General features: G+C 35.2%; 1 protein-coding gene across 1 annotated transcript in view; it reads left to right on the forward strand.

Moving 5' to 3' along the window:
- Positions 1–14,937, forward strand: part of Edc3 (Enhancer of mRNA-decapping protein 3) — a 43,388-nt gene that overhangs the window by 22,342 nt on the left and 6,109 nt on the right. Inside the window, exons 3-5 of the mRNA XM_089101808.1 lie at positions 2,044–2,168; positions 6,378–6,531; positions 13,587–13,740. Coding sequence (XP_088957934.1) covers positions 2,044–2,168; positions 6,378–6,531; positions 13,587–13,740 — 433 coding nt within the window. The remainder of the gene's footprint in view (positions 1–2,043; positions 2,169–6,377; positions 6,532–13,586; positions 13,741–14,937) is intronic.

A 14,937-nucleotide genomic window follows, 5' to 3' on the forward strand; every position in this document is an offset into this window, starting at 1 on the left:
AGTTTTCCATTTCAGATCAACTAGAGGAGGTGTGGAACTAAATTAAACACTACTGTTCGTATCAAAATTTATAAAAGTGTGTATTTTGTTAAAAATTGATGGAAATTTTTCTCCAGCATACAAATAACAGGCCAAACTGAAAAGTCTTGAAAAACGAAAAGATTTAAAGTATTTTTTTTTTTTTCCCCGAAAAGACTATGTCCGATACGGATTTTTTGGGTCCGATACCGATGTATCGGTATTGCATATGTACGACACCGATATAATTTTCCGATAAAATCCCTCCGTAAAAATCCTTACCTATAGCTTAAGTCCTGCATTCTCTGTTTAATACTCATACTCACATGTTTCTCCCTGGTCCGATACCGATATATCGGTACCGTACTAATAGACCGATACCGATATAATTTGCCGATAAAATCCCTCCGTAAAAATCCTTACCTATAATTTAAGTCCTGCATTCTCTGTTTAATACTCATACTCACATGTTTCTCCCTGGTTCGGATTTGCACTTTACTGAAAAAATACAAATGAATGTGCATTGTCAGTTAAATATACACATACTGATATTTAGCAATCAAAATGTTAAAATTATTTGATTTATTAAAGTTATAAAAGTAAAAACATTTATATTTTTTCAGTAAAGTGCAAATTTTGTTCTGGCCTTGGGAAGATATAGGGGTCTTGAGCCCAACTTATGTTAATTTCTGCTCGTTTTGAGTTTGACTCGACTATTTATTGTAATTTCTGTTCGTTTTGGGTTTCATTTATTTATCGATGCTGATTTGTGGTAGTTTCGCGCTTGGTAGATTATTTGATTTTATTTTTGCTCATTTTTGTTTACTGGGGTTCTTTACTTTTCTTTGAAAAACTTATTTTGTGGAAAAAGTTTTTTTTAATTAATTTGTAAAACATCATCAAAAATACAAATGAAATCACTATACATAACCACGATGAGTGGGAAGAACAAAAGAAAATTGAGTTGATGTTATATATATGTTATGTTATTAATTCCTAGAAATCTCAGCAATTCAAAATTTTAATTAAGAGTATTTTGTTAATCTGTCAATGTTATAATTATATAAATTATCTTTATTATATATCTTGTTTTCAGTAAAGTGTAAATAACAATTTTCCTCTCAATTACTTGGACTATCTGTCTTGGCTTTTTATTTATACAATTAGCCATGTTTTGATGCAACCTAATGCAAAATACTTGATTTTCAGTTCAAGTGATTTTCAATTCTGTTGATTTTGAATTGAAAATCAAGTATTTTGCAGTAGGCATCAAGATATGGCTAATTGTTGAAAGAAAAAGCCAAGACAGATAATCCAAGTAATTGAGAGGCAAATGTTTAAATGGCTTCACGGGTCGACTTTAGAAGGTTTATGGTTTGCGGGTATAAACAATCCTCTGGTTGCTATATCAGCACAACAAATACGGTTAATACTTGCAAGAAAATCGCACACAACATGTTTATTCCGTATATATTGTATGTTATACAATGGGCAGAAACCTGATATAAAAATAACCGAATGGTTGTAATAAACTAGCAGGTTTTCTGACATAAAAATAACGTAAGGTCGTATCTGTAGCTCTGTCTATTTTGATGATGCTGATGAAAAATAGCATGACATTCTGAAGCTACGAAAAGGACTTACGGAATTTTTAACATTACTATTTTGATAATGTTTAGTCTTAACCTTTAATGTTATTTTTGATACTATTTTACAAGGCCATACCCAGGATTTTTTTTCGGGGGGGGGGGCTACACAAAAAAACCTTATTAAACGCATACAAAATTTGTTTATATCCAATTTTGTTACGTTTTTACGAGCCAGAAAAACATTTTTTTTTGGGGGGGGGGAGGGGGCTCAACCCCCCTCTGGGTATGGTCTTGATATTTTGATGCCAGGAAACTTTTCATTGAATAATAAAATTGTCGGAAGACAAAATAGAATCCATTCCCCCCTTTTCTGTTTCAGCAACTGGTAAAGAAATTGGTAATAAAAACTAAGTAAATTTATTCACTTATTATTTAGGAAGCTCTGCGCCAGCAACACCGTTAAGAAACTGGAAACGAAACAATGATTCAGCATTTGATATTCATGTTTCTGAGATTACCGAGTTCGATTTTGAAGCTAATCTGGCTCTATTTGATAAACAGGTTATATTTTTATTTAAATTTTTATGTAAGTTAAATTTAAGTTAGTTTTTTTTTTAATTTCAGATTAAAGTGGTTCTATCTGATAAATAGGCTAAATTCTGAAGTTAAATTTGGATTTGGATTGCACTATCCAAATCCCATACAAATTTGCATTATTTGAAAAATGACCAGAAATCAAATGAAAAAAAACTAGTTTTTTAACTAAAAGTAAGGAGCAACATTAAAACTCAAAATGAATAGAAATTATTCCGTATATAAAGAAGCTCCCCCTCTTCAATACCTTGCTCTTTAAACTAAAGTTTGACTGTTTGTCCCAATTTTTCAAGAACGAATCCTGAAACCCAAGGGCCGTTTAATTAGAGTAGGAAGCTTTTTTGAAAGTGTTTAAAAACTTCAGCGTGAAGAGCAAGGTAATGAGGAGGAGGCAACCCCTTCATATACGGAATAATTTCTGTTCTCTTATATTTTAATGTTGCTTACTTTCAGTTGAAAAACCTTCTTTTTTTTCATTTAATAATTAGAAGAGACAACACCTCCCTTTCCTTCTGAGCCAATAGCCACTTTGAATAGCCAGTTTGCCAATAGCCAATAGCCACTTTGAAGCTGCATCTGGATATTGCTTCAATTAAAAAATAAAATATGGTTTTACTTCAGCCTTATTAGCGCTTTTTACCTTATTCGCATTACTATCCAAAAGTGAAAGGTGCCTTGGTGCTGTTATCTGCCAATTAATAAAGGGCAACAAATTAACTAATATGGGGCTTAACTCGCATGGTGAACACGATAAGGCTGCAATTAACAGCTTCTGCACAGGTGCGTACATAGGATATATTTTTTTTTTGGGGGGGGGGAATAAAAAACAATTAAAATGATAATTGGAATAAAAAGTGATAAGAAATTTGGTATAGTTTTGAATTTCGGCTGTGGGCCGGGGCCCCGAGCTCCCTCCCTGCATACTTCACTGCCTTAGTGTCGTTTTTTGGAATTTTGTTGTTGATTGATATCATTGTGGAATAAGGTAGTTTTGGGTTTCAACCAGCTTCTGGCAGCAGATAATATTGATCAGGTACTGGAAATGTTTATAAGTAACGCTTTCATTAACAGGAAAAAAACTCTGTTGGAGTTGTGACGAAATAACAACAGTGGTTTCAAGAGACTGGCGCAACTTGTTCGGAAGTATCTTTACTGGCTAGCCTCTTCTGTCCCAAGCAAAAGTGTTTTCAGTACATTTGGGAACATTTATGATGACAAGCGAAGGTTTCTGAAAGGAGAAAATGCTGAAAAGTTATGCTTTCTGCTTTACAATTTGCCCCAGTCGGACTGGATTATTAAGCACCGTCCACACTAGAATTATTGTTTTTTCTAAATCTTTTCTAAATAAATCTTTTTTTGTTTTTTTGGAATTCATAGTCAATTATTGAGACTGTTCTTTGGTGTGTAATAGACCAGGGAGAAACATTTCAGTATGAATATGGGCAGAGAATGCAGGAGTTAAGCTTTAGGTAAGGTTTTTTTTTGCGGAGGGGATTTATCGACAAATTATATCGGTATCGTATTAGTACGATACCGATATATCGGTGTCGGTCTATTAGTACGGAACCGATATATTGGTATCGGACCAGGGAGAAACATGTGAGTATGAGTATTAAACAGAGATTGCAGGACTTAGGTAAGGATTTTCACGGAGGGATTTTATCGGCAAATTATATCGGTATCGGTCTATTAGTACGGTACCGATATATTGGTATCGGACCAGGGAAAAACATGTGAGTATGAGTATTAAACAAAGAATGCAGGGCTTAAGCTATAGGTAAGGATTTTTACGGAGAGATTTTATCAGCAAATTATATCGGTTTCGTACAGACGCAATACCGATACATCGGTATCGGACCCCAAAAATCCGTATCGGTCGGGCCCTAGTTTGTACGTTTGCAACCGTTTACACCATTATATTACCGTTTACACCGTTTTTTATATTATATTGGGCAATAGTTTACACCACTATGTTACACCATAAGCCTTTTATAATCAAGGGTAAATTAAAACTAAGCAATGAGATCTCGTAGGTTATCATGGAAAAATTTTGAAATAGAAATTTAACTGAATACCAGTGATTAAAAAATGGATCTTCATATGGTTCTTTATTTTTAATTGCTCTATTCTAACCATTATAACGGTTAGTCCGATTGATTTGGCGAGCTTGGTAGATTACGCACTTGTGAAGTAAAAATATTTTGGAAAAGTTGGAGAAAATAATCTTAAATATCAATACCTACACATAGGGAAGAGCTTGTTGCCTAAAATCACCTGTTTGACCCTAGAAAAAACTTTTTTGATACTGCTCGTTACAGTGACCTGATCGGGTAAATTCTCTAATCTAATTTTTTTTTTATTTGAGTTTTACCAACAATCCAGTAAACATTTTTAAATATCGATCATGGTTGCAGCGGTAGCTGCAACCCAGTAAAGAGGGAACAACATCCCAAAGTCACCAAAAGCTAAAAAACGCGTTTAGAAAAAAACTGCCTAGTAAAAAAAAAATAAGATCTGTCACTGATTCAGGAATGGTAACTATTATTTGCCTTTGTATTAAAAATAAAAGTTTATTTCGAAAAGAAACTTATGGTAATTTTCGAAAAAACCCCCTGAAATCCTTAAAAATGGCGTCAGATCAAAATCAAAGGTTTACCATTGGAATCAGCGTAGTCGAAGACCTTTTACAGGAAAATTAGAGTCCCCCACCCTGAACAACAACGAAAATAACTTTTTTGCATGGGTAGCACTGATCTGTCTCCCGTTTTTTTTTCTCCAGAGCTAGTAGTTTACCAGAGAATCATAGAGAGTTGTTTAATGGCTCGTTTAAAAGCTATTTTTCATATCGACATGCTTTTTGTAAATTCCATCATCTGCAAATGCCATATGGCATTAAAAATGGCACTTTTGTGCCATTTCTCAAGGGTTGGGGCTAGCAGGTTTCAAAAACATCGTGACAGATGTTTAATAGTTCACAAAAAAGCTATTTCTCATATATACGTTTTCTTTAAAAATTCCATCACCCGCAAATGCCCAAATGGCACTATTGATATCATGTCTCAAGTGGAAAAGCTAGGGGCTAGTGGGCTGCCAGAACTTCTTAGAGAGATGTTTAATGGCTGATTTGAAAGCTATTGCTCATATCTACGTGCTTTTAATCAGTTTTGCCATCCGTAAGTGCCAAATAGCGCTAAAAACGGCACTTTTGGTGCCATGTCTAAAGTGGAAAAGCTGGGGCTAGTGGGCTGCCAGTACTTTTTAGATTGACGTTTAATGGCTCATTTGAAAGCTATGGCTCATACCTACGTGTTGTTTATCAATTCTACCAATGGCATCACTTCTGCACAATGAGCTCAGTTGAATGATTGACCGTCGTCTTGGATCTGAAAATGACGTTTCATGATTATTTTGTAGACAGGTTCGAAGTGAAGGAATTTTATTAGTATTAGGACTACAAATTCGCTTTAGAATTTGTATCACAACTTAAAATCCTCTGTTTTACAGAGAGAAATAACTGGATTCCCAGAAACTAGGTGAGACCAAGATGCTACCTGATAAATCAATCCATTATTTTATAAGCTGTGTAAAGACATTAAACTTATTATTTTTATGCCCAAGTTTTCAAGATAATTTTAATTGTATACTAAAAGTAACTGATGTCACAGCTCCTGTAGGACTATGAAAAGCGTTATAGATTAGTTTGTTGTTGTGAGGGTACTTTGACTCCTAAATCAATATTCTTGTTTTTTTACTAGGCTTTTGTATTTTCAGTAAAGCTCTAGTTTTCTGCAATCCTACAAACATTGGGAAATATCACCAGGTGATTTATTTGCATTAGTTTTATTGATATATGTTAGATAGGCTGTGAAGTAGTAATTTTTGTTCGTTTTTACGTTTCAAATTCGCTCTTTACTTCCTTCGGAAAACTTTGTTTTTAAATTAATATAGATATGGTTTCACTATCATTTAGGGAGTATGTAACGTCTGTTTACATGGCAAAACCCATTAAGTGACACTTGTCTCTAATTTTGTTATTTTTAATTCCAGGAAAAATTTAAGGTCTTAAATAGACGTAAGACCATGCATATTCTACTAGGTCACACTTCTGCTCTGTTTTACCTACACCCCCTTTCCTCCTACAAAAAAGTCTGTATCCCTGTATTGATTCTTTTTTAGGCTTTCAAAGAAGAACAGCTACATCCAACAGAATACCAAACTCCAAGGAAGAAAAAGATTAATTTCAAACACGATGAAAATGTAATAGTCAATGCAGCACCTGTTTATCAAGAAATAATACTGCCTGAGCTTACTCAAAAAGAATTCACCACAGGTAAAATCTTTGTCTTTTATCTTTTTTTTTCAAGTAGGGTTGAATTTATCTTCTCTTATTTCTTTATTCTGGTTTAAATATTTTCAGATTTTCCTTACTGATAGTAGAAAGTGACATCTAAACTGGAATAAGCATAAGTTATCATGTATAATAGGCTATCCACCGCCTTTCTTAATTCCCCTTCGTTATTCTAAGGTTTGATAGTGCTGTACATAAAGAATTATAATATATGAATAATGTAGTCTGTAAAGAATTGTATAAGCTTTTTTCATTTTCCTAACCTAACCCCTTTCCAAGATAGACAAAAGTAGCTAAAGTAGAATTTGACCGAAAAGTGGTTAAAAACATATCACTAATTTATAAATATGTTCAAGATTATATGTTCACTAATTTATATGTTCACTAATGTTCACTGATAAATATGTTCACTAATTTATAAATATACTGTTCAAGAGTAATATATTACTCTTGTGTTAAGTATTCCAAAAATACTTATTTATGACAATTCAAACCTCATTTATTAGCATAGGCAACTGAAATATAAACCGTTTTCCTACCGTTTCAGGTGAATTTTTCACAGTTCATATTATTGACTTACAATTAAAGTAAAGATACCGCTCGATGCCTTTTTTATGCTCTTTCCAAATATAATAATCATTTTTGTCGGAAATGAATTTTACCCCCGCCTCTATATATACCAATTCAGGGTATATATGTGCACATCAGGGGGGGGGGGGTAAAGTTTAAACTTACTTCTCATTTACATCAGAAATAAAATTTACGCTAATGTAAATAAATTATCCAGTCCATTCTCCAGGTATTTTAACAGGAAAAAAGCAGTTTTATGAGATTTCACAAGTTTGTTCTCGAAGCACTGGAGAAAAAATATAGACTTCAGTCTAAGGAGCGGGGATGTTGGTGACCCATATCATGTCCTGAATAATTCCTGGTTTAATATCCGCCACAAAGTTCGATAAACAGTCTATACTAGCTGTTACTTTTTAGAACTGAACATATTATGGGGCATTAATATGTCCCATAATATGTATGGGACATATTATTATGTTCCATAACATATGGGATATTATGGGACAATTGCGTTGCCGTTTGCCAGTTTGTCTTCTGGGACTCTAAGGCTAATCAAACATTCTTTCTAATTTAAAAACAATTGGCCATCTCGTAATTCTCTCTTGATAAAGTTTTTGTGTTACTTAAGCCAAAGTCATTGTATCGCTGGACATAAGTGAAACAATCGGTTTTGGCGATTGTTTCTAAATACGCGTTTGCCAAATACGCGTTTGGCTTTTGCTTGCCAAATACGCGTTTGGCCAAAAAATCCAAATACGCGTTTGGCTTTTGCTTGGTCTCTTTTGTTACTCTAGAAATTTAAGTTTATGTTTGAATAAACCCTTTCCCGATAAGCTACAACCACCCTTGAAATAAATGACCACCCTTTACACTTTATTGTCACTTCTTACAAAGAAGTTTGAGACCACTGTTTTAGATTTCTCAGACTTGCTGAATTTCTTTGTATAGTTTTCTGTAAAAAGTGCTGTAGTTTTTGTGAGCGTCTAATCCCTTTTCTGAAATTACCCAACTTTTCTTATGCTAATTTGTTACTTAAACTCTGATAAAAGGCTGTCTTACCATGGCTGTCACCAGTTTACACCCGGCTACATACTTCAAGATAAACTTTTTGTATATCAATGCTGATAGAATAACAACCATTCATGGAAAAGTACACCCTTAAAATATGCTTAGAGAAGCTATATTCCGCAGCTCCCACATTACTGGTTTAGTCCAAATTTATTTGTTGTCATTGTAGCCAAAAGGAGGGTGCGCTGGATTTGGAATACTTTGTCCGAAAGGGCGAGGGTTCGATTCCTGGTGTGGCCAAGTTATTTGGTTTGGGAAGGGGGTGAGTGGCGTGACTGTAATCTTAACCAGAATCGACCCAGCTCTAAATGGGTATCCGGAGAAATCTAGGAAAGGGAAGCAAGAAGGGTGTGGGAAATCACAGGATGTCTGGCCCCCATTCCCCCTTGCATTTCCTGGCTGAAGGGTCTTGAGACGGAGATCAGAACCGTCGGTTTGGACTTCAAGAAGTCTAGTACCATATCCTTTACTTTTTTTACCTTTAAGTTTTTTTGTTTGAATAAAGCGGCCTATAGGGTAACCCTCTCCACTCCATCCATATTAATCTGAATAATAGGCTAGAAATAAGAAAACAGGCTAGACTATCTAATTTTTATGGCTTCAGGCACCCCTCCCTTTGATACTGAAAGTCTTACTGACCCCTTTGCCCAAAATAGTTAGTTAGCAGCTATAAAACTGCACTTTAATTACTGAAGACTCTAATTATGTTGATTGTTCATTTTGTTTCGACCTTAAGGTGCACCACCGTATACCTTAAGGTGCATATAACTTAAGGTGTATATATACCTTAAGGTGCACCACCGTACAGCACCATTGCCTATAAAAGTGGGAGGCCAAACATGGTTTCTTAATAAATACAAATTTATTGCATGGCTGAGAATTGTCACTTGTTCGGGTTTGGCTCTCCATATTTTCCCCAAGAAACTCTCTCTGAAAGTTTTACAATCTTACACCAGAGAATGTCCTTATTAAAGTATAAAAATAATAATAATTTATTTTTAACAAAGTATAAACACCAAGACAAAAGGGGAGTAAAGAATTACGGAAGAAAATAGAGAGAAAGAAAAAAATAAATAATCAACTACGAGAAAAAAAAAACATGGGATGAAACCATGAAATGGCTGAAACTTAGAAATAGCAGACTCGGGACAACTCTTCATGTAACAGGGCCTATTTATATCTGTAGCATTGAAAGTCTGCACAAATTTATTCTGCATTCTTATACCGTGGGTGCAAACAAAGTGCAAATAAAGTGCATGGGTGCAAATTCTGCATTCTTATACCGTGGGTGCAAATAAAATGCATGGGTGCAAATTCTGCATTCTTATACCATGAGTGCAAATAAAGTAAAAATCTCAAATACTGAAACTACGCTGAGTGGAGAGCTCGTATATCTTTTCTGGGGAAAATTTCTAACAAACCAGACAAAGATTAGACGGAGTGGTCGCAGTAGGTAGGTCGTAGTAGTGGTAGTGGTCAGTAGTGGCAGTGGTCGCAGTAGTGGTCAGTAGGTGGTCGCAGTAGGTCGAGTACAGTTTCACTAGTGCTCTACGGTTACATTTACGCTTGTTAGCAACGATTTTTGAATAACCAATCTGGAGCTCGAATTTACCGCCAAAATTGTACACAAACGAAACGACCATAAATTACTTGTAATCGAGATTCCCAACCATTTATTGGATTCAGCAAAAGTGGGGATCTAAAAGAAGCCTTAACATTAAAAGAGAGGAACTAACACTTATCAACATTCAGGTGAAAGTCCAAGGTACTCTTGCATTATGCGGGCCTTTCTAAAAAGTCAAGTTTGGTTAATGCTAATGAAATAAAACAGGATGAATATATGATAGTTTAGAAACAAATTTGGGCTATATATTTGCACCTTAAGGGGTGGGGGGGGGGGGGGGTAAAGCAAAGCAAAAATTAAATACGTAACCTAACCTAACCTAGGTACCTTCCCCCCCCCCCTAAACCCCCAAAAACCACAGTTTAATTATCGTATACGCAATGAAAACCACGATATCATTGCCTGGTCCATTGCGGTAAACATGTCAAAAACGGGTTTTATCATTGCCTACTCTATAGTAGTTAACCCGAGAGGACGGCATAATGCAAGATTACCACGTCCAATAGTGGAAAAACAGAGGCAAGAGAATTAAACAGAGTAACTCATCCCCTACCCAGAGGAATTTGTTTTATCAGAATAAAAAACTTTCTATTGTTGAAGGGAATTCGGACTCACCTTCGCTCATGGGAATATCTTTTTTGTGATATGGGGGTTAAGGGGTGGTAGCTCCGCTCTTGCCCCAGAAAAAAAACAGTGGGTCATATATAAGATTATATTCATATGCTAACCGGTGCAAAACGTGACGAGGTGAGGTTTTTATTAGCCCCAAAAAGCAATCTTTCAGAAGGGAGGGGGGAGTGATAATTATCAAAGCATTGTAATGCAAAAGATAAAACTTGAATGTGAAAAGTGGGATTAAATTAGTGGTTAGTAGCCTGTTTCACGCTTAACAGAAGCTCGGATTAAACTGTTTGTTGCTAGAAAAGTTACGTAAAGAGCAGTGGCGTCGTTGGGGGGCAGTTGTCCCTCAAAATATATACCAAATGTAGTAATTCTACAGTTGACCATAAAGTATGAGCACTTGAAAATATGTACAGATCTGCCTTTGTTAAGCCTTCGATTGTCTTTGCTTTGACCGGTATTTATGTTTTTATTTTATAATATTATCCCTGTAAATATGAAGTAATTTAGGTTTGGAATACAGCTGCCAGTTGACTATGTTACTACATAGATGGCGCCTCATCAATATGTCGTAATATAAACTTATACGTATAAACATAAATAAATATAAACATAAAACATAATAAATATACACAATAGATATTATGTTTAAATGTACAATTTAAACATAAATATAAACACAAATATATGCTAAATATGCAGGGCGGTAAAAAAGTTTGGAACTATAAGTCGAAACAATGGAGGAAATTAACAACATTCATTTAAGAAAATTCAACTGATTTACTCTTATATTAAGTGTTCTAAATCATTTCCATCTTTTCCAAGTGCTGTCCCATACAAGAGACACACGAGCTTTTGCATTTCTTAAAATATAAATTTATTCCCCTCCTTATTGTGTCAATTTCTTGTATGTTTCCCCTCATTATTGTTTATGTTTCCCCTCCTTATTATATATATTTCCCCTCCTTATTATTTATTCCCTTCCTTATTGTGTCAGTTTCTTGTATGATTTAGCGCTTTGAATGATCTTGATCTGTTAGCATACACTACCTACTTCAAATTTCTCCATAAGAAATCAAAAGGACTCAAGCTAAGGTGGCTGAACCTTCGACGTTGATCTAATAGCCTTTATATATTTTTAAGCCAATAGGCTGTCTTGTTAATTTTCTTTAAATCTTTTTGGCATTATTTGAGCCGACATTTTAGTTGTGCTGGACATCATAGCTGAATTTGGCGTGTGGACAAAGTCGGCTCTCTTTTGTTGCTTTTAAATTTTAGGCTAAAAGTTTTCATTGTTACTTTACATTACCTTAGAACTTTAAACCTCTGTTTGAAAAGGCCTCTTCCTAATAAGCAGCAATCACCAGCTAAAAATAGGAATTATGACCATCCTTCGTTGGCAAGATTCAATTTTAGTATTGTACTTAATTTAAGAGTGTTTGTACCTTTATTCCATAATTACAAATATTTTCGTCTATTAGTTTGTTTCATTGAATTTTTTGATCCTGAGCCTTTCTAAATTAGAGCTTGGCTACTGTCTCGATTAATCCTTGCTGTATATGTTAAACCTTAAATTTATTTAACTATGATTTAAGAATATCAATTATCCATGAAAAAGTACACGAAAAATTAAAAATAAGTTTAAGGGTCAAAATTTTCACGTTTATTAAGTTTTTTTCCTTGGAAAATTTCATTTTTGGGGAAGCTGTCACACTACAATTCCCAAAATTGCGGACTTAGCCAAAATGTATTTCTCAGAATAAAGGGACACGGCAAAATAATCCAGAATCTTCACAACTAGAAATCCAAATAAACATAAATACGCAATAGAACGCCTGAGTTTGACAGTCTAGTCAAACTCAGTCCTCCTTCTCCTCCGTGCTCTTCTCTTCCGTCCCCTCTCCTCCGTCCCACCCTGGTTCAATTCTCTGCTGTTGCCATCTTTCAAGACATCCCCGAAGAATTTACATAGTTTGTTATAGTCCTGTTCAGTGTTGCAAACGCTTTGAAATAAATTGTACAGGTTTTTCAACTAAAATTGTACCACAAAAGATTAATTTGTACCATCTGAAGATTAGGTTAAACTTTGCTGCAACAAGAAGAAAATTTTCGACTGACTAAAACTAGAATAGATATCCGAATCGGAAAGGAGCAAGTAAATCCGAAATGTACTAGAAAATTTGATTTTACCAAAAATTTTTAAATGTAGGCTACCGTATTGTATCAGGACCTCCAAATTGTGCCAAAAACGGTACAATTGTACCGCGTTGGCAACACTGGTCCTGTTTATAATTATTTTGCACTACCTAGTGGGCTATCCATAAAGGTTCAAGCTTATCCTATGAAGTCTTAATAAGATTTATTGCCAAAAATGACATTTTTTTTGTCATTTTGTTTCCGAGATCCGTTTCCAATTATCGTTTACTGGCCCTGCTTCCAGTTACTTTTATTTTCATCATATTTAGGCATATTTTATTAGGATTAACCTAATTTCGCTTTTTGAGTGTGGTGACTATAAGAAATAAGTACCGCGAATTTTTTCGTATGAGTAATCATAACTCTATTCTCGAAGACATTAAAAAGGACAGTGGGTGTGGCCGTTTGGTGTCTAGAGTTGGCCTTGGCAGGCTGCTTGAGAAGGATGCAAAGTTGGCGAGGACCAAGAATATGATAATGTGCTACTAGCTTTGGAATCTATAAGCTGTCTGAAATACAGCTGTATTGGTGATCTGCCAACGTGGTAAACATAAAACCCATAAGCAGCATTGTTTCATGAAGTATTTCACTTCCTGTGATCTTATGAAGGGCAATGGTGCTCGCGACTCTTAAAAGCCTTTACCTTGAACCTTTTGACAACTACCTAATATACTCTATGTAGACAGGACTGCCATCCCTTGATTTAATAAGGCTACCCAATAGTGTGTTTGGAGCTCATTTTAGATAAAAAAAAAAGAAAAAAAAAGAAAGAAGGAAATGGAGACTGGTAAAAAAAAAAAAAAAACAAAATTCAGTACTGTTATTACGATTTAGTGCATACGGTTCCTAATTGTTTGTGGCTTAAGACTCTGCTGACTTCCCAAAATTCGTTTTATATGCTTAGGCACAGCGATTCGTTTTTGAGCAATAAGATTATTTTTTTTCCATCTCTTTCTAGACAGTGGTCTTATTGTTCCCAGTATGACTTCATCACTTCGCTACGAGCTTGAGCAAAAATTAGATGAAGTTGGCTTAACACAAGAAAAAAGGACAGAACTGACAGCTAGAGCAGTTACAGAACTGTCTGTGCAGCTAGTTGGTAGTCACTATAGGCATGTTTCATTTATTTCACTAATTTCTCTTATATTTCTGTGCAGCTAGTTGTTTGTCACTGTAGGTGTGCTCCATTTATTTCACTAATTTTACTGATCTCTCTCTGAAGCTAGTTGGTAGTCACTATAGGTATGTTTCATTTATTTCACTAATTTCTCTTATATTTCTGTGCAGCTAGTTGTTTGTCACGGTAGGTGTGCTCCATTTATTTCACTAATTTTACTGATCTCTCTCTGAAGTTAGTTGATAGTCACTATAGGTATGTTACATTTATTTCAATGATCTCTCTGTGTAGCTAGTAGGTATACCAGAAAAATATATTAAACTGATTAGTGCTGTGTACGAGAATAACACTGCTGCGGTTAAGGTAAGAAATAAGATTAGCAGATGGTTTCGTATTAAATCAGGAGTTAAGCAGGGTTGTGTTCTATCCCCCTTATAGGGATCATTTTGATGGAATTTGTCTTAAGGAGCACAGGAAAAGCAATGGGAGTCAACGGAATCAAATGGGGAGGAAAAACTCTCCGGACTTAGATTATGCTGATGATTTAAGTATCCTAGATGAAAGTGTGAGCAAAATCAATGAGCTTTTAGAGGTTTTGCGAGTCCAGGGTGCTTGAATAGGTTTGAAAATTAATGTAAAGAAGACTAAGTCACTAAGGCTGGGAATAAGTGAAGATAAAAAGGTGACGTTGGGTAACGAAAAGAATGATCGGGTTGACAGCTTCACTTACCTTGGTAGTATTATTATTAAAGACGTTGGGAGCAGTGAAGATGTTCAAAGTAGAATAGCCAAGGCTCAGGGTGTTTTTTTTTTATCGCAGTTGAAATTTTTTTAGAAGAATAGGAAGATAAGTCTGCAAACCAAGATTAGAATATTGGAAGCTACAGGGATGACAGGGGTCAAATATGGTTCTGAAGCAAGGGTGCTCCGAAAATGGATGACGATTTGCTAGATGTTTTCCAGAGAACTTGCCTACGGATTGTTCTGGGTACCCGGCTGACTGACCGTATTTCAAAGAGTAGGCTGTTCGAAAAGTGTGGTTCAATCCAGCGTTCCTTGGCTATTATGAGAGAAAGGTTGAGATGGCAAAGGGTATGTTCTGCGGATGAAGGATGACAGATTTACGAAGTTTTACCTTTTCGGCCAACCGTCTAGGGTAAAACGGAAAGCAGTTGACCCGTGGTTGGGAGGA

Source organism: Artemia sp. Qi Xiang Cuo, chromosome 15 (assembly GCF_049724085.1).
Source record: "Artemia sp. Qi Xiang Cuo chromosome 15, ASM4972408v1, whole genome shotgun sequence".
NCBI classification, from domain to species: domain Eukaryota; kingdom Metazoa; phylum Arthropoda; class Branchiopoda; order Anostraca; family Artemiidae; genus Artemia; species Artemia sp. Qi Xiang Cuo.